This window comes from Leptopilina heterotoma, unplaced genomic scaffold (assembly GCF_015476425.1).
Source record: "Leptopilina heterotoma isolate Lh14 unplaced genomic scaffold, ASM1547642v1 Lhet_208, whole genome shotgun sequence".
Taxonomy (NCBI): domain Eukaryota; kingdom Metazoa; phylum Arthropoda; class Insecta; order Hymenoptera; family Figitidae; genus Leptopilina; species Leptopilina heterotoma.
Genome location: NW_025110923.1, coordinates 491,761 through 510,790, shown reverse-complemented (window position 1 = coordinate 510,790; position 19,030 = coordinate 491,761). Strand labels below are relative to the sequence as shown.

Sequence of the window (19,030 nt, the reverse complement as noted above, 5' to 3'; positions counted from 1 at the left end):
AAATTTTTAAAAAAATTTCGCCATTTTGGATCCGCCATTTTGAATTTCGAAAAACTGATGTCAGATTCGTAATCAGCGACCCCAGAAACCTTAGGGTACCAAGTTTCATGAAAATCCATTAAAAATTTTTTCAACACACTTTTGGCCCAAACAGTGGAAATCTCGTTGACAGCCAAGGGGTTAAAAGTCCAAATTTTCGAAAATTCATAACTCGAAAATTTTGACAATTAAACATAAATAAAAAAGTACGTATCTGTTTTTTTTCGATACAGAATAGAAAAAAAATATTTTTGGCCGATTTTAAGAGGTCGACTTAAATCTCATGTGGAATTGCCCATATGTATAAGCATAATGAAAGCGTCTCTTTATTAAAACAAAAAGATAAAATGCCGTACGTTTAATTCGTGATATAAATTAAAAACAGTAAAACGTGTGTAAGTTATGATATAAAAGCAAATGAAGAATTAGTTAATGTAAATTACAATCTTACATCATTTGGGTCTATATACTAATGCAGTACCATGCATTAATTTCTTCCCACATTTATCTTCCCTTTTACTACTACGACAATGCGCAATGTAATTTCGTGTAATTTGTCTTTTGTTTTCACTAGCATAATGCACAATGCATTGTCTTCTAAAAACAAAAGGACAACAAAAGTAAAGATGCATTCATATAATATACTTTTTATTATTAATTCCACATAATAGAAAAATGTCTATTTTTTAGTAGTTATTTATAAAACAAAATGTCTTGACATAAAAGAATTTCTCTTGTAAAAAAGAATTCGATTTTGAAAAATAAGATTTTCTTTTTACTCTATATAGATATCGGATGGAAGAGGAAACATTTGAAGTAGAAAAATATTGAAAATAAATAGAAGACAGGATAGAAATTAACGAAGGTCAATCATTTATTAGTCATTAAACTGATATACCATTAAAAACAATAACAATAATTTTTTTCAAATTCTTTTTTCGAAAACTGGTAAGGACGTTTTGCAATGGCCTGTGTCGTCTCTGAGGTATCAAAGTAACAGTCAGGAGAATATAAAAGACCGTGTAGGCAATATTTTTTCAAAACTGATTCGTCAGTATGCATGTAACATCACTAATCTAATACATAATGACATATTATTTTCATTTTTTTTTGGATTATACAATTTTGTCCCACCAATTCGTTTGTGGACATATTGTTTTACAGGTAGACGATTTTTACTAAATTAATATTTCTATTTACACAAATTGTTATACGTACGTCAGATACGTTTTCAAACAAAATTGTTTCTTTCAAAAAAAAGGTTCTTTTTACCATATTTCGTTCGGCATATTTTCTTTCTCTCTTTCTCTCTCTTTCATTTAAACTTTCACTCACTTTCATAACTTTTAATTTTATACAAACAATTTACTCTTTCAACCACTCCGTCACAGTCAAACGCGCAAAAAACAAGTCAAAGATTATCGATGTTATCTTAGACCACTGAGCAGCAAACTGGCAAGTAACACTATAAAGGTCCATTCTTCTTTGCGGCCAGCCGTACTTCCTGAAAACAGAAAAGAAAAAAGTCACTTTAAGTCATAGTTAAATTCTCCAGGTTAATAAACCCAGAGGTCTAATTGAGTAACATTAAAAGCGTGGAAAAAATGAAAGCATCATTTCGAATTTACTAATTAAAGAAATAACTTGCGGATGTGGTTAAACATAGTGCTTAAAATTCTTGATTATCAAGTTAAAGATAAGTTTGGCATTTTAAGTATCATTTTATCAGGGAATTAATGTTATTGTCAATATACCGTTCGTTTAGTGTTTTTTCTACTTTCCTGTTTTATTAACCGGATGCAAAAAAATGCCAATTTTATTTTAATTTTTTGATAAAAATGCAATTAATCATATTTAATTACGTAAAATTTATTTTTTAATTATTATTCAGTCAATTTTATTTTCAAACTAATTAGTTTTACTTTAAAAAAATAATTTTGCGTTATATCATTTTTTTCTAAAATCAACGATATAATAAGAAATTTACCGACGCGTGTCTGACTAAACTCTAGATTTCTACTTAAAAAAATTAACGGAAAACTGCTTTACCCACTGTGACTATATTTTCAGTTGAAAATATTACACTGCCTTACCAAAAACTGATTTACTACTAAAATTCACTATATTTCAATCGATAAAAACAATGTAAAATTTATTTACAAATTTAAACATTTTGAAATTTAATAAATTTCGAATTCCATCCTAAAGCAATTAATTTTTATCCCATTTTTTCAATTAATTTCTATGAATTTTTATTCTTTTTTATTCATGTTCTAAATGTTTATCTAACTGACAAGCAAAAAATTCTTTTCGAATCATTCTAAATTGATTCATTTACCAATCTAAACGAAATGAAATAAAATTGAAGAAAAAAATAAAAAGTTTCGAAACAAAATGAATTAATTCAGAGAGAATTTTTTATTGGAGTTGTATAAAAATTTTAGTTTATATAAAAATTGTTTGATAAAATAAAATTGGTAATGAAAAAATAAATAAAATTGTAAATAGCAAAAAATTTAGTAATAAAATTTAAATTATATGCTCTACAGAAATTAATAATAGAAGTAATTCAGCATTGAAAATGATTGCTGAAAACAATTTTAATGAGAAATTCCCAACTATTATTTGAAAATGAATGTTCTTATTCAAGGTTAATAAATGAATTTATACACAGTCTATTCGAAAGAAACGAAGCGAAATTGATTTACGTTTTCATTACAAATATTTTAATCAAAGTAAATTGCTCTATAGGATGTAAATGAAATTTATTTAGAAGGGGAGGTAAAAAAGTATTAACGAAATTACTGCCACTATCAAGTGAAACTCTTATTTTCTATATAAATATATAAGATAGAAGACTTTTTTTTATTTCCATTATTTTTAATTTTAAAATTTCATTTTAAATTCAAATATTAAAATTAATTGTATATTTAAAGTACGATTTGAATATGTAAGTGCGTAATCCTTATTACCAGTATAAGAAGATTCCCGTGTACCTAATACGGAAGCGAGTCTCGGCCGTTCCTCTTCTACAACGATTTCAGCCTTTTCTTTATAAAGATGGAAGACGGCAGCATGGCATGCAATGCGCAATCTGCCACTATTAAAGCTATCTGAAATAATTTCATAATCCAATGTCGCCATAGTTTGTTGTCTACTGTCGGCAGAGATATTCCTTGAAACATATTTATTCGCAACGTAACTTGCTTTAACCTGCAATCAAATTTATTAATTATTTTCATTTTGTTTCATTTAAAAATGTATTTTATATGCAAATTAAGTAATCAGTGTTTATTGAGATTTTAATTAATTTTATGGTTTTCTTCACAACAATTGAAGATTAAAAAGTTTAAAGCTTATTGATAGAAAAATAACAATATTTTATCAATGAAAATAAGAAGTAAATAAGACTTTAATTAAATGAAGTTTAGATTCTTTAAAATATGGAGCAATTTATGTCCCTAAAGTTCTAAAAATTTGAATTTACGAAATTTATTTATTTATTCTTTTTCGTATTCAAATTTTATTATATTTAATGTAATATTTTCTAACAATTGGAAACAAAATTATAAACTTTGGATGTTTGCTTCAGGTTTTTCATTTTTATTAAAATCAATAATTTTTGAAAATATATTATTTATTTGATTGTTTAAAATTTTCGGAACAAAGCAAGTTTACACTGTGTTTTGAAACTTTTTTCCTAAATATAAATATGATTTTTATGTATAATAGGTAGGGTAAGTGTGGGTATTTCTGCGAATTTTTAGTGTAGGTTAACTTTGCAAAGCTCGTCTAAGTTTACGAAAAAATGAAATGCAGTTTTTTCATTTACAAATTAAAGTTTAATTATTATATTTTCCAAACAATTAAACTCAATCAAATTTCGTTACTTATTTGTATTTAAAAAAGTAAATTAAAAACTAATTGTCAACACATGTATTATTGTTGACTCGCGAGTAATATTGTGTGATATTTATGAAGGAAACACCAATTACTGTGCGAGCATTATTGCAGAAAATCAGATGTCGCATAGCGCGCTGGTTGTAAAAAAAGAGGTTATGTTTAGTATGTGTTGCGCAGTAAACGTATTTAAAAATCGCAATAGTACTAACATGCAGTAAAAATTCTGCTACTAATATAGTTTTAAGTATTATTAATTAAAAATCAATAATAGATGGGTAAATTAATATATTTTTCAAATAATAAAGTGTACTTCTTTGATTAGTAATACTGAAACGTGTATACTATAGTGAATATTGGAAATATCAACGGTTTTTAATATATGTGGACGTCCACATGAAAAGGGCCCATTTTGGCACTATTGGAGTTATCTATATGGGCGTATTCCTGGCAAAATTTGGAAAATTTTGAGTGGTCTTAGAACTTTTTTGGTTAAAAATTCGCTGAGTTACGAAATTTCAAAGTTTAGAACGCCACAAACCTCATTTCGAGAAAAACGGAATTAAAGATGGCGATACCAACTAATTGTTGTATCTTTGGTTCTTCTTGGAAGTTATTCAGATAAGAATTGTTTCCAGTTCAGGGCACCTTGAAGATAAAAAACCAACAGGTTTTAAATTTTTAAAATCATCCCCCCCTCTTAATTTTGAAAGAACGAAAAATCGACAATATGGGCCCTTTTCTAAAAAGTACAGTTTTTCTATTAAAAAACCATTTTTTTACAAGATTAATGATTAGATACAATTTTATTGTGTCATTTGAAGAAAAAGAATAGACATTAAACTGATTTAAAATTTTTTGACAGTCTCTATTGTGAAAAAATTGACGCAATATCCAAATTTTCATTTCGACAATTACGAAAAAAAGACTCTAACATCAATATCTCTGGTTCTTCTGGGAAGTTATTCAGATAACAATTGTTTTCAATCCAGGGTACCTAAAAGATCAAAAACCAATAGGTTTAAAATTTTTAAAACCATCCCCCCCTCTTAATTTTGAAAATACGAAAAATCGACAATATGGGCCCTTTTCTAAAAAGGACAGTTTTTCTATTAAAAAACCATTTTTTTACAAGACTAATGATTGGGTATAATTTTATTGTGTCATTTGCAGGAAAAGAATAGATATTAAACTTATTTAAAATTTTTTGACAGTCTCTATTCTGAAAAAATTGACGCAATATCCAAATTTTCATTTCGACAATTACGAAAAAAAAGACTCTAACATCAATATCTCTGGTTCTTCTAGGAAGTTATTCAGATTAGAATTGTTTACAGTCCAGGACACCTTAAAGATAAAAAATCAAGAGGTTTTAAATTTTTCCACACCTCCATTTTTAAAATACGGATTACTTTTGCAAATGACCGACAAAAAGGGCCCTTCTCATTTTTCTAAAGAACCAATGAAATCAAACAGTTAAATTATCGATAAATTAATGAAAACCGCATTATTCGACTTGACAAAACATGTAGATTGATAATAAAAAATAAAAAAAAAATTAAGATTTTACTCCAAAATTACTAAATTGCGATTATCTCGAAAACTAGAACCGACAATATGGGCCCTTTTCATGTGGACGTCCACATATATGTATTCATGACTGCCATATTTGATAATTTCACAGAATTCTGTCATAATATATTTTAAATTTAAATAAAGAAATTAATAATTGTCGGAATGTACATTTTTATGAGCTATTCTATCACCCAGGCGCGAGCTGACAGTGAGTTCAGGCTTTACGAAGCTTGATTGAGGGTTGGTCACCCAATGGGAAATTAACCATTGGCGCAATAATGGTTTTATATTGGGAGCCACACTGAGAAAAATTGCGTTTAACCGAGTGGTAGAAATAGCTCGGTTAAAAAAAAGTATTTAAAAATAAATAAGATATGTTTAAAAGAAACTAAGTTATACTGATTATCACAACCGGGCTGAGATGGTTAAAACACATCTGTTAAAAATAATCCTCCAAAGGATTATCTTAACCAATCTGAAATGTGCATAATGGAAACAAACTTTCGTGGTTGTTGTTACCTATCTGTTTTTTGAATATAAACTATTACTATGCGATTAATATTAACTGAGTTTCATGTAATTACGTTGAGTTGTGAGATTTTAACCGAGTAAACATATCTAGGCGACATATCGTCAGTCACAGTCAGTCAGTCACTTCGTTTCGTCTTTTCCGGAGAGTCGTGTTGTTACAATTCTGGTTTCTACCGACGCGATACAAATTTTTATTGATTATGTTACAGCAGCCATCAAATATAGAATTCATCTACAATAGATACATAGAAATAAAAATAAAACGGAGAATATTTAACGCATTAAACCTTTCATCCCCGATGACATATTACACGATGCACGTTAAAGAGGTTAAAAGTATTTTATTCTATTTGAAAGAGATTTGTTTGATTATAAAAAAGAATTTTAATTTACAGAAAATTTTGGTTATCTTTAAATTAGAACATAATTTTTTAATCAAATAGATTTCTTTCCAATAAAAGAAAATAATTTTTATCAAGGGAATATTTTATTAATCAAAAAATATTTTAATCGAGTTGGGTGGTTTAAAATTAATTAATCGGTTTCTTTATTATAACAGAGCTAATTAACTACAATATTCAAGTTCATATATTATTACTGTAGCCTTTTTAGGTGGCTACAGTAACCGAGTAAGTTAACTAACGTTTACGGAGCATTAATCATAAACTGTTAGTTACAGTAACAGAGAAAGAAGCTACCGTAACCGAGTAGTCTTAACTAGTTTCTACCGAAATTTTTAATCGTCTTTGATCGGTTACTGCAGACAATTCACATTGCAAGTGCTATATTAGCAGCATCGCTCGGTTGTTTTTAACTAAAACTTGGTTATATTTAACCTTTTATTTTTCTCAGTGCAGCAGTATCAATAATGGTGCAATAATAGCAACCAATATTGGGCCACTATTGCCAGAGTCTTGGGATGATCACGACTTTGCCAAGCATTGGCAGCCAATATTGGATCAATATTGGCTGCCAAGACAAATGCCGGACTTTCCAAGCGTTGGATATTCATTGGCAACAAAGATTGGACCAATATTAGTGACCCATTAATTACCAATGCTTTAAATTAAATTAATGCTTGGTTATTTATTGGTTACCAATACTGAACCAACGTTTGAAATCAATATTTTACAAATACCAACATATAGCAAAAATTTTTCAAAAAAAAAATAAATAAATTACTAATCTAAAGAAAAAAAAATTAATTTTATTGGAACACTCTGTTAAAAACAGAATGTGATAAAAATCAGACAAAGATAATATTTGTCTACGTTTGAGAATGCAAGCGTCTCTTCTTATATAGAACTGGTAACACAACTTGCTGGTGAGAGGAAGAAACTGTGGCGCACCCTGGTGGCACTTATCCAAAGTAATTTCGAGCATATACTTTGAAGCAGCGCGGGACATTTCAAAATCGAACACTAGGGTGCGCCAGAGCTTCTTTCACTCACCAGCAAGTTGTGTTACCAGTTCTATATAAGGAGAGACGCTTGCATTCTCGAACTTAGACAAATATTATCTTTGTCTGATTTTTATCACATTCTGTTTTTAACAGAGTGTTCCAATAAAATTAATTTTTTTTTCTTTAGATTAGTAATTTATTTTTTTTTTTTTTGAAAAATTTTTGCTATATGTTGGTATTTGTAAAATATTGATTTCAAACGTTGGTTCAGTATTGGTAACCAATAAATAACCAAGCATTAATTTAATTTAAAGCATTGGTAATTAATTGGTCACTAATATTGGTTCAATCTTTGTTGCCAATGAATATCCAACGCTTGGAAAGTCCGGCACTTGTCTTGGCAGCCAATATTGATCCAATATTGGCTGCCAATGCTTGGCAAAGTCGTGATCATCCCAAGACTCTGGTAATAGTGGCCCAATATTGGTTGCCAATGTTTGACCAAGAAAAAACTGTTGGCAGCCAATATTGGTCCATTATTTAGCCAATGGTGAGCATTGGCAATTTCCCATTGGGCAGTATTGGTTAAAGTTTGGTGGGACAGCGAAAGCAAGGCTGCTTGAGTCCGGAATAGTAACACCGATGTAAACCTGATGCTCAGTCTTTGTTGAAGACTGGCGTTCAATCTTCAATCAATGCTGCGGAAGCCGAAAGCAGGACTGAACAAGACTGCTTCCACTGTTCCCAAATTTACACGCTTCTACCGACAGATTGGCTCAGTCGGATAGATGCCTGGCGTTGGTGGTCGTTTAAGGACCAAGGGTATAAGTACCCTTGGTTCGCGCCCACTTGGCTTGGTATTTTTCCGGCACGTGAGACAATCTGAGCGGGAGGTTTGACGTCGAGGTATAATGATGTGCACCGTCGATTATTGTCCGGTACACACCATTAGAACTCGACTGTCGATAAACCGGTTGTACTCAGAGAGGTTTTCTACAGTTTCCCTCTTCTCTGGCGAGAAAACCGATTGACGGGTGGTCCAGGCGTAATGCGAGTACTCCTAATAAAGTCGGCTGTAGACGCAAAATTAGGTTAATATATAGAAACATTTCTAAAGTAGAATGGTTATGCTTAATCCAAAAAAGTATTTCTCGGGGACTCTTGTCGAAGTGCGTAAGGCCAATAGGGCAGGAGTATAAACAATAAAAAAAAAAAAAAAAAAAAAATTTACACGCTTCTCACGCGTTCATTCAATATAACGTGAATATATTAATTATTATTAATAATAAACAGTATTGTTATTAATATATATGTATTTACATATTTAATGACAATAAGTTATTATTATAATAATTATATTATTTTTATATAAATATTATATTACTAACAACAAATGTCATTTATCATAATAATATTGAAAAATAATATTAGCAAAAAAGACAATTTGTGATAATTTGTACATTTTTTAACTTCATTTTTAACAGACTTTTAATATTATTTACAAACAAGTTCACAAGTTTTTATTCACAACACTTATTAATTATACAGATTAAATAGTAATTTTATTATTTTATGTAACGCTTTATAATGAAAAAATCCGCTTGCATGTGGGATCGAACTCACGTCCCCCCGCCCCAGACGCATTCCGGAAGTCCTTGACGCAACCACTTAAACCGCACGCCCACTGAGTCTCGATGAGACCTCGGACTAATCAAATATATTAATGCCAGTGCCGTATACTTTGTTACTTATAAGGGCAAAGTGAAAACTATGACTAAAAATTTTACACATACTAATCCTGAATTATTTTAATTATTAAAAATGAATATTAAATAATTCATAATAAAATTGTAATCTTTACAAAATTTAACTTTTAAAACATTTTACAATTAAAAATATTTAATGAATAATTTAATAAACATCGATAAATAATTGATACTTTCTATTATTCAGTAACAAAATTATTAACATTTATTATTAGATATATTAATAATATATTATTTAAATAAATATAATTTGGAATAATAATGAATTATAATGTTACATATTATAATTATTATTATAATTATTATTATAATAATATTTATTAATTGAACAATAATTATTAATAATTATAATAATTAATAAATAAATAAATAATAATTAATTAAATTAATATTAAAAGTTAACATAATTAATAAAATTATTAAATATGATGCAGTGTCAGGAATATTTATTGCACATTTTAATTATTATTTATTAATTATCTATAGTAATTTTGAAAACATTTATAAAAAAAATTTTCCATTTAACTTTCTTTAAATATGAATGTTACAAATAATATAATTATACTAAATAAATATAAATATTTATTTATCAATTGATAACTTAATGTTGATTATTATTATTATTTGAAACAATTATTATAATTATAATTATTATAATATTATTTAATTAAGTGAACACGGTAATAAATAAAGATAAACTTAATATTGTGTAAAGATTGATTCAAGCTTGAATCAAGATTAGATGTTCGAACTTCACTCATAAAGATTGACCGAGTCTTGAATCGAGCATGGGACGAGCATTGGGTCCAATGTTGAACCAATATTGAACTAATATTGATTGACAGTGATGTAAAGACTGCTTCTACTGTGAGTTACCCACACTGAGCGTTCAAGACTCAATCAACCTTTAATCTATCGTCAGCATTGGTCTTTCGCGCCTGGGCAAGTAAGATTCAAAATAAATTTTGTAATTATTTTGAAAAAATTAGGCGTATATTTCAAAATGAAAATATGTAATAATTTTTTAAAAATCGCAATAATTGTGTCACTTGCAGGAATACCCACACTTACCCTACAATACATAATTTATAAAAATTATGTTTGAGAAAATAAAATATATTTGTTAATTCTCTGACTCTCTCTGATTTATAAAAATTATGTTTGAGAAAATAAAATATATTTGTTAATTCTCTGACATTTGTATTTACAAAAAAAATTGTGATTTAAAGATTCCCAATGGGAAGTAAACGATTGGTTCAATAATGGGCAATGCTTGGCCAACTCCGTTCCATTATTGGAAAATTAATGACAACCATCATTGGACCACCAATGGTTTAAACTTGGGATGATCACGCTACTGCCAATGATCAGTAGCCAAGCATCGGGCCAATATTAGTTGCCAAGGAATTGCCAAGGAAACAAAATCGATTTTCAAAAGCTTGATTTTTTATTGACACACGGAGAGAGATTCTGTTTTAATATTTCGTATTATTATATTAGTATTTACACGGAGAAACTTTTTCTTATAATATTAAATATATTTGGTTATGTTTATTCTAAAAGTACGTTAGAATGTGAGGATTTTTCGTGCGTTGTGCTAATAATTTCAACATTAATACGAAAATATGATAAGTTCGTTATATATTAAGCAACCTTCGGTGTACAAAAATTACTATCTGCATTAGAAATAGTCTTATTTTTCTTTAGAAAAGAATAAAATGCTAGTTTTTGTTTGTGAAATAATACGGTAATTCTAACCTTTTTTACACATATAGATAGAATATATAAGAGACATTCTAACGTAACATACCAATTTTGGAAGGACTGCGGGCGGACTTAACCGATTTCACCCGAGCATCACCGAGTCCATCACCTGACGTCGCGAACTAACCCTAATGTTTTCGAAGTTGAAATTCACACGTGTATGAAAGAAAAAAACCTTTTATTAATAAACGTGAATGTCTCCTCATGCCAAATTAAATTCAAGAACTGTTCCTCAATATAACATAATTTTTTTCACGACTTTTACTTATTTACATAATTTGATTAGAAAGTTATTTTAAAAAATGCTCTCTCTCGAAGGCACATATTTTTCCACTCGTTTAATATATAAGGACGATTCAGCTGTGTACTTCTAACGAATCGTGCGATCTTTCGGTTTCCGTGACCAATCGTCGTGTCTTTACTTGCTTGTGCGTGTGTGCGTTAATAATATAGGTTAGGTTCTTACGTCGTGTTGAATATATTTACCTACAGTTACAGTGACATACACTAATGCCATCTACCATCAGATCCAAGTATCACTATCGTCTCTATGGTATCTATAGACAATTAATTTGTTGTGTTTCTTTTTAATTCATGGCTTTCCCAACTTTGCAAAAATTATTATTTTCTTTCTAAAACAACATACTAATTTTCGTTAGTTTCCTTATGAAGAACTGTAAAATATATACTGAATGAGTGTTTTTGATAGTCTCAATAGCAATTTCTATAACCTATGTCGTTTTTCCCTTGAATCTAACCTAACATACTAAAATGTCTCACCAGTTTTAAGAATTAGTGGTATTAAAAGTTTCTCCGTGTAGTAAAACCGATTGCAATTTGGGGAAATCATGTACATTTATGAATTAATATTACCATTTTTAAGAAAGTTTATAATCAAATTATTACTTTGTATTATTCTGAAGTAATAGAAATTGAAATAGTCAATAAGAAGTTGTAATATTATAAGTAAGAAAGTATGCAATAGTAAAAAGTATTACCAGATGATTATACTAAATACTATCGAAGAATTACATAAGTTGTTAATTTAGTTATGAATAGTATTATCGACTATAATAAAAATTATGACCAGCCTAGTAGCAGGCCATAGCAGGCTATGGGCTGACGTCAGGCTGACGTAGAGCGGTTACGAAGCTGTCCGAGATTAGCCGAATATTTCAGTCGAGCAGTTCCGAAATTATCCGAGTCAAATCTCGTGGCAACATGTGCACGTTGTGTTTACCCCAAAATATTTTAATTTGATGTGTCAAAATGTGTCGGAATTGGGTGAACAATTTTATTTTGTTCATTCAATAATTTTAATCGACAATGAAGATTTCCTAATTGTAGTAAAAGGCATAGTCCATTGTCTTTAAAATGAGCATTTGAGAGCATTCAAAATTTACATGGAAAAAAATTAATCTCTAAATTAGAGATTTAATATGAGATTTAGGCATAAACTATCACTGGAATCGGATGTGTGATTTGAACAGATCTCTAAAACTGAAATTTAGAGTTATATCTAATCCGCATATATTATCAGTGTGAAGAATCCGTATTTTTATGCCTGAAAATGATATTAGAAATCTCAAATTTAATGATTTATCACAATTTAGAGTGAGAATTATTCAAAGAATGTATATTTTTCTTTTAGTATGAACTTATAAACAAATCCATTGACAATCATAAAAAATTGGACATTTTTTGAAGATAATATGAATTTTTTATTATTTCATTTCTTTATTTGAATCAAATTATCTCAACATCACACAATATAAACATTCTTTTTCTATTTCTTAATAAAAAAACATGGTTTGGTACAACTTTCAATATAGGTTAGGTTTTCAAGTGTCAAACGAAAGTTTAACCTGAAAATACTAATAAATAAAAATATGTCCCACACGTGATAACGCGAAAAACATTCGTAAAATATGGAAAGTGAAAACTGGGAATGAAACTGCATTTAAAATATAAAATTAATACTTAAATAATTAAAATGGTTTAAATATTCTTTGACAATGATGAACTTAAAACGCAATGTAATTCACATCAGATAAGTTGTGAAATTAACAAATCTCTAAATCAGAGATGTGAATTTAATTGTGACTATAATGTCTATTTTAGACATACTTACATTCCATTGGATTTCAAATTAATATTATTTCAAGTTTAGATATTAATTTTTTTCCGTGTACGAAAATGAATTAGGACATTGGAAGGTATTTAAAAAAAATGATTTAAGAAATGCTGCATTTTCTTATGCCAATAAATTAAATGATGGGTTTTTTTATATAACGAAAAATTGGATATAATTTTAATAGAAATCATTTTCCAGAAACAAACAATTTTAAAAACAGTATTATGATAAACATTTCTGAATAAAATTTTGACCCAGCATACAAAAGTATGTATTTATAATGTAAAATAAATTAAGAACTTTTTTAAACAAAATATGGAGAAAATATCACTTTCTCACAAGTTCAGAAAATTTCTCGAGTTTAGTATATAAGGAAGTTGAGAACTGTATCCCCCAATGTACAGCGTGCGTGCGTTATTGCGTTTATTTGTATTTAAGTTAAGTTTATATGTATGCGTTTATAGGTTTTAACGGCTGTTTTCGGCATGGTCATGGATCGCGATCCGGATCACAAAGTAACCAATCACAGCATAGGAAAAGTGATCTGGATCACGATCCATCGCGATCCATGACCATGCCGAAAACGGCCAACATAGATCTCCGAAATTGTATATACTTTGTGTTTGTATAGTATGATGTATAGTATGATGCTTGCGTTAGCTCATTGGTGTGTGTGCGAAATACTTTCGAAACGATAATTCTATCCTCCTCCTTCCTACGTCTTTTTATTTCCTGTCCTTTTCGACTCACTCATAATTTTTAGTATTGTCTATATTAAAGATTGAAATATGTATTTTATTCTAAAATTTAAAAGAACTATTTCAATTTTTCTTATTCTTTCGATACTTTCACGGACTGCGATTTTAATATAGTCATTTTTAAAAATTATAATTCTTTTATTAAATTGTATTACAATTTTATTAATTTTTGTAAAATATATCAAGGGCTGCCTACTAATATGCACAATATTAATTTTTAATATAAAACACGATTTCCCTAAATTGAAAAAGAATATATTAAATTCTATTGCCAATTTTAACAAATATTAATACAAAATCTCTCTCCGTGCAGCCAACAAAAAACCAAGGTTTTGAAAATTGATTTTTTTTAATTATTAATTAAAATTTATTTTTAAAAAATATATTTTTAAAAAATTTATTTTAAAAAAATATATTTTTCAATAATATATATTTTTTTAAATTAATAGAACATATTAATTAAATTTTTCACCTCTGGTAAAACAAAGGTGAAAGACTGATAAAAATTCCCTCACCGTATCTCACAGTGGAGGGATAACTGTGAATGTCTTTGCGAGAGAGGAGCAGGTACTTATAGAGCCAGTGTAACAGGTCACAAGCGAGAAGAAATCACTAGCATGCACTCTGGCGGCGCTTGTCGGAAGTGGCGCAACGTTGGTTGCCAAGCGCTGTGTCGATAATGTCAGGATATGCATGCGCGCCAGAAAAGAGTTCCGACAATCGCCGCCAGAGTGCATGATAGTGATTTCTTCTCGCTTGTGACCTGTTACACTGGCTCTATAGTTTTGTTTGGTTTTGGGGTGCCGAAATGTCGAATGTCGAACTGGATTGACTCGAATGATGAAAATTCGACATTCGAGTCAATCCAGTTCGACATTCGACATTTCGGCACCCCAAAACCGAACAAAACTCGATTCGAATCGAGTTTTGCACAGCTCTAATTTATCAAGGTATATGCAATTATTATATTTGTTTTTCGTAATTTCTACGTGACTCGTAACAAAATTTGGCAGACAAAGTATTTTTGGATTATTTGTCATTCAATACGTCCAACTATTCAAGTAAAAATTAATTTTGTGTGTAGACAAAAATTTGATTCTGTTAACGTAGATAATTTTGAGAAATTTTCTAAACATTCTGACTTAAAATTGCTGTTTTCTGTATATATACTATATGTAAAGTCAAGTATTATCTTAAACAGGAGTTTTTTATTTATTAATTATATTCTCGATGGTGGGAACTATACATGTAAGGTAGGGTATTTAAATTCCTAGTGTAGAGCACGAAAGATCTAAAAGGCGATGATAATATACGTTCGTGAGAATTTTGCTTTTATTATATTTATTAATTATCAGTTTACGTTGATTTCATAGCAATCTTTGTTACGTGGGATCTTCATAAAACTTGAACGAGTTACGCCAACCGATTAGTAATGCCATCCTTCACTTTGTCATATTTTCCATGTCATGAAAGAAATAATTTCTTTAAGATTGTACTACATTGTTACTATGCTTGTTAGAGTTCTCTCTCTCTCTCTCTCTCTCTCTCTCTCTCTCTCTCTCTCTCTCTCTCTCTCTCTCTCTCTCTCTCTCTCTCTCTCCATATTTTAAACATATTTTATAATAGTGTGAAATAACTGAGTCAGTATATGTCTCAGGCGCGAAAGACCAATGCTGACGATGGATTGAAGATTTATTGAGCCTTGAACGCCCAGCCTGGGTAACCCAGTGGAAGCAGTCTTTATACCACTGTCACTCAATGTTGATTCAGCATTGGACACCAATGTTCGTTCCATGCTCGATTCAAGACTCGGTCAATCTTCGTGAGTGAAGCTCGAACATCTGATCTTAATTCAAGCCTGAATCAATCTTGACAGTTTATTTATTGACGTGTGCACTTAAAAATATTAAATATAAATATTTATAAATTAATAATTATTAAAATATTTTTTATGATAATTTTGTATACTATTTAAAAATTATTATTAATTATTATTATTAAGATATCAATTGGTAAATAAATATTACTATTTATTTAGTGTATAATATTTATATTAATTATTAATTTATTAATAATAATGATTATTATTATTATAATTATTATTATTATAAAAAAATATTAAATTAAAAATAAATATTAAATATTATTATTATTATTATTATTATTATTATAATTATTATTATTAATTATATAAGATTTATATAAATAAAGTTAAATTATACATTATTATTTTTTTCTTGCACAGTGTCAAATAATTGTTTTCAAAGTTCAAGAGTTTCGTTTGTCTGAAAAATTTTTAGTGAAAAAAATGTTCATTAGGGTGTAATAAATATTAAATATTATGCCTAGTATTATGCCTAGTAGTTTTACACTAGGATTAACTGTTTAGTAAATATGTATTATCAAAAAACTATTTTTTGTCAAACGCGTGCGATTAAACACAAATAACCTTGAGACTTTAGCATTGCCAACTCAAGAGTTTAACGTATGTGTTGAGTTGGTAATGCTGGAGTTTCAAGGTTATTTGTGTTTAGTTGCGCGCGTTTGACAAAAAATAGTTTTTTGATAATATTTACTAAACAGTTAATCCTAGTGTAAAACTACTAAGCATAAATATTTATTACTACCTAATGAACATTTTTTTCACTAATAATTTTTCAGATAAACGAAACTCTTAAACTTTGAAAATAATAATTTGACACTGTACAAGAAAAAAAATAATATATATAATTTAACTTATAAAATTATCATAAAAAATATTTTAATAATAAATAATTTATAAATATTGATATTTAATATTGTTCAGTGCACACGGTAATAAAGAAAGTGAATATTGTATCAAGATTGACCGAGTCTTTAATCGAGCATGGGACGAACATTGGTGTCCCATGCTGAACAAATATTGAGTGACGCGCCGTATATACAGAATATACGGCGCTGGCATTGAAATAGTAGATTAGGCGAGGTGCCTTCCAGCCTTCTGTGGCCGAGCGGTTAAATGCGTGCGTTGAATACTTCCGGTATGCGTTAGGGGGGTGGGAGTCGTGAGTTCGATCCCACATGCGAGCGAATATTTTTCATTCTTTGTTTTAAGCGTTATATAAAATTGTGTGTTGTGTTGTGAATAAAAACTTGTAAACATGTTTGTAAATAATATTAAAAAGTCTGCTAAAAAATCGAGAAAAAAATGTATCGATTAACAGAAAAATTGTCTTTTTTTACTAATTTTTTTTTTTAATATTACTATTTAAAATGACATTTATTGTTAGTAATATATTATTTATATGAAAATAATATAATTATTATAATAGTAACTTATTTCCAAACAAACGCATATAACATGAATAAAAATAATATCAATAATACTCATTACTATAATAATAATAATAATAATAATAATAATAATAATAATAATAATAATAATAATAATAATAATAATAATAATAATAATAATTATTATTATTATTATTATTATTATTATTATTATTATTATTAAGTATTAATATTATTATTATATACAATTCATATATCCATATTATATTGAATGAGCGCGAGAGACGCGTAAATTTGGGAACAGTGGAAGCAGCCTTGTTTCAGTCCTGCATTATAGGGTTCCGCAGCATTGATTGAACATTGAACGCCAATCTACAACAAAGACTGGAGCGTCAGTCTTAAATAAGTGTTACATTATAGCTAGAAGCAACCTTCGTTCCGCCGTCCCACCAAGGCTTGATCAATGTTGACCAAGCCTCAACGAAGGTTCCGTAAAGCCTGAATCGAGCGTCAGTTCTCGCCTGGGGTGACGCGACACGAGAAAAGGGACCTATTGTTAAAAAAATCGATTTTAAGATTATGGTGCTATTCGACAGATTATTCTTTGCTCTTTCACGTGAAAAAATCAAAAGTTGAAAAACTTAAATAGTGTTAATAATATAAAGCCCGAAAGTTAATCATGTACGCGTAAATACACGGGTTTTCTGCGCATGGCGTCGTTTTAAACGCTCTCCCTGTAAAATTCTCTTTTGCGGCGATAGGTCCCCAGGTGCGATTTTTTGGTCTGCCCATAGTTGGGCCAACTTTTACAAAGTCGGTCCAACTTCTCGTGCCAGAGGTTGGGCCAACCATACAGATGATAACGGTTCACCGTCTAATGGCGACGATGGTTGGCCCGACAACTCATAAGGAAGTTGGCCCAACTTACAATGCATATGTTGTGCCAACTATACATTTCAATGGTTGGTCCAAAGACTGACGCCAAAGTTGGCACAACTTTAGATGCGTAAGTTGGGCCAACCACAATTTTCAAAGTTTGGCCAACTTCAACAGCCAAAGGTAAAAAATTATTTAAAAACTAAATTATTTAAACAATTAACACGTTATTAGTAGCGGGAACATCAGACATAACCTTTACCTATTATTATTAAACACAATCTCATTCATACATTTTCGAAAATATCTAACGCTCGCTGGGATCGAACCCCTAACCTAACGCACCGAAGACTTATACACTGACCACTACGCTACGCTCACATGGGAGTGCATAACGCAAAATGTATATTAAAGCTGCAACAGTCGGGCCAACCGTGGCCCAGAGTTCGGCCAACCAAGAAAGTTTAAGTCATTTAAACTGCATTTGACAAAGTTTTGCCAACCGTTGGACCAACCGTGGCCCATAGTTCGGCCGACCAAAATAATGTAAGTCAATTAAACTGCGTTTCACATAGTTTTGCCAACCGTCGGGCCAACCGTGGCCCAGAGTTCGGCCGACCAAGAAAGTTTAATTCATTTAAACTGCATTTGACAAAATTTTGCCAACCGTTGGGCCAACCGTGGCCCATAGTTCGGCCGACCAAAAAACTATAAGTCAATTATACTGCTTTTCTTGAGTTTTGCCAACCGTCGGGCCAACCGTCGGGCCAACCGTGGCCCAGAGTTCGGCCAACCGAAACTGAAAGTCTTTTGAACGACGTTTTGATGAGTTGTGCCAATCTTTGTCGCCAAAGTTGGCCCAACGGTTGGTTAAACTCTGCATTTAATGGTTGGCTTGCAAAGTCGGGCCAACTGTGGGCACTAGTACTTGCCAAAGTTGGGCAAACTCTGGCAACCAAAACTTCGCTTGCCAAAGTTAGGCCAACCTTGGGCCAACCTTCAAACTCTGGCG

General features: G+C 29.9%; 1 protein-coding gene across 2 annotated transcripts in view; it reads right to left on the bottom strand.

Annotated features, from left to right (window-relative positions):
- Positions 1 to 889: 889 nt before the first annotated feature.
- LOC122501297 overlaps positions 890 to 19,030 on the bottom strand; it is a 323,656-nt gene continuing 305,515 nt past the window's right edge. The window contains exons 5-6 of one of the 2 annotated variants that reach the window (XM_043610645.1): positions 3,036 to 3,252; positions 890 to 1,543 (exon numbers count right to left, since the gene is read on the bottom strand). In XM_043610645.1, coding sequence (XP_043466580.1) covers positions 1,467 to 1,543; positions 3,036 to 3,252 — 294 coding nt within the window. In that variant the 3' untranslated portion in view covers positions 890 to 1,466. Of the gene's footprint in view, positions 1,544 to 3,011; positions 3,253 to 19,030 lie in introns of both variants that reach the window. The other variant, XM_043610644.1, reaches the window with a different exon arrangement.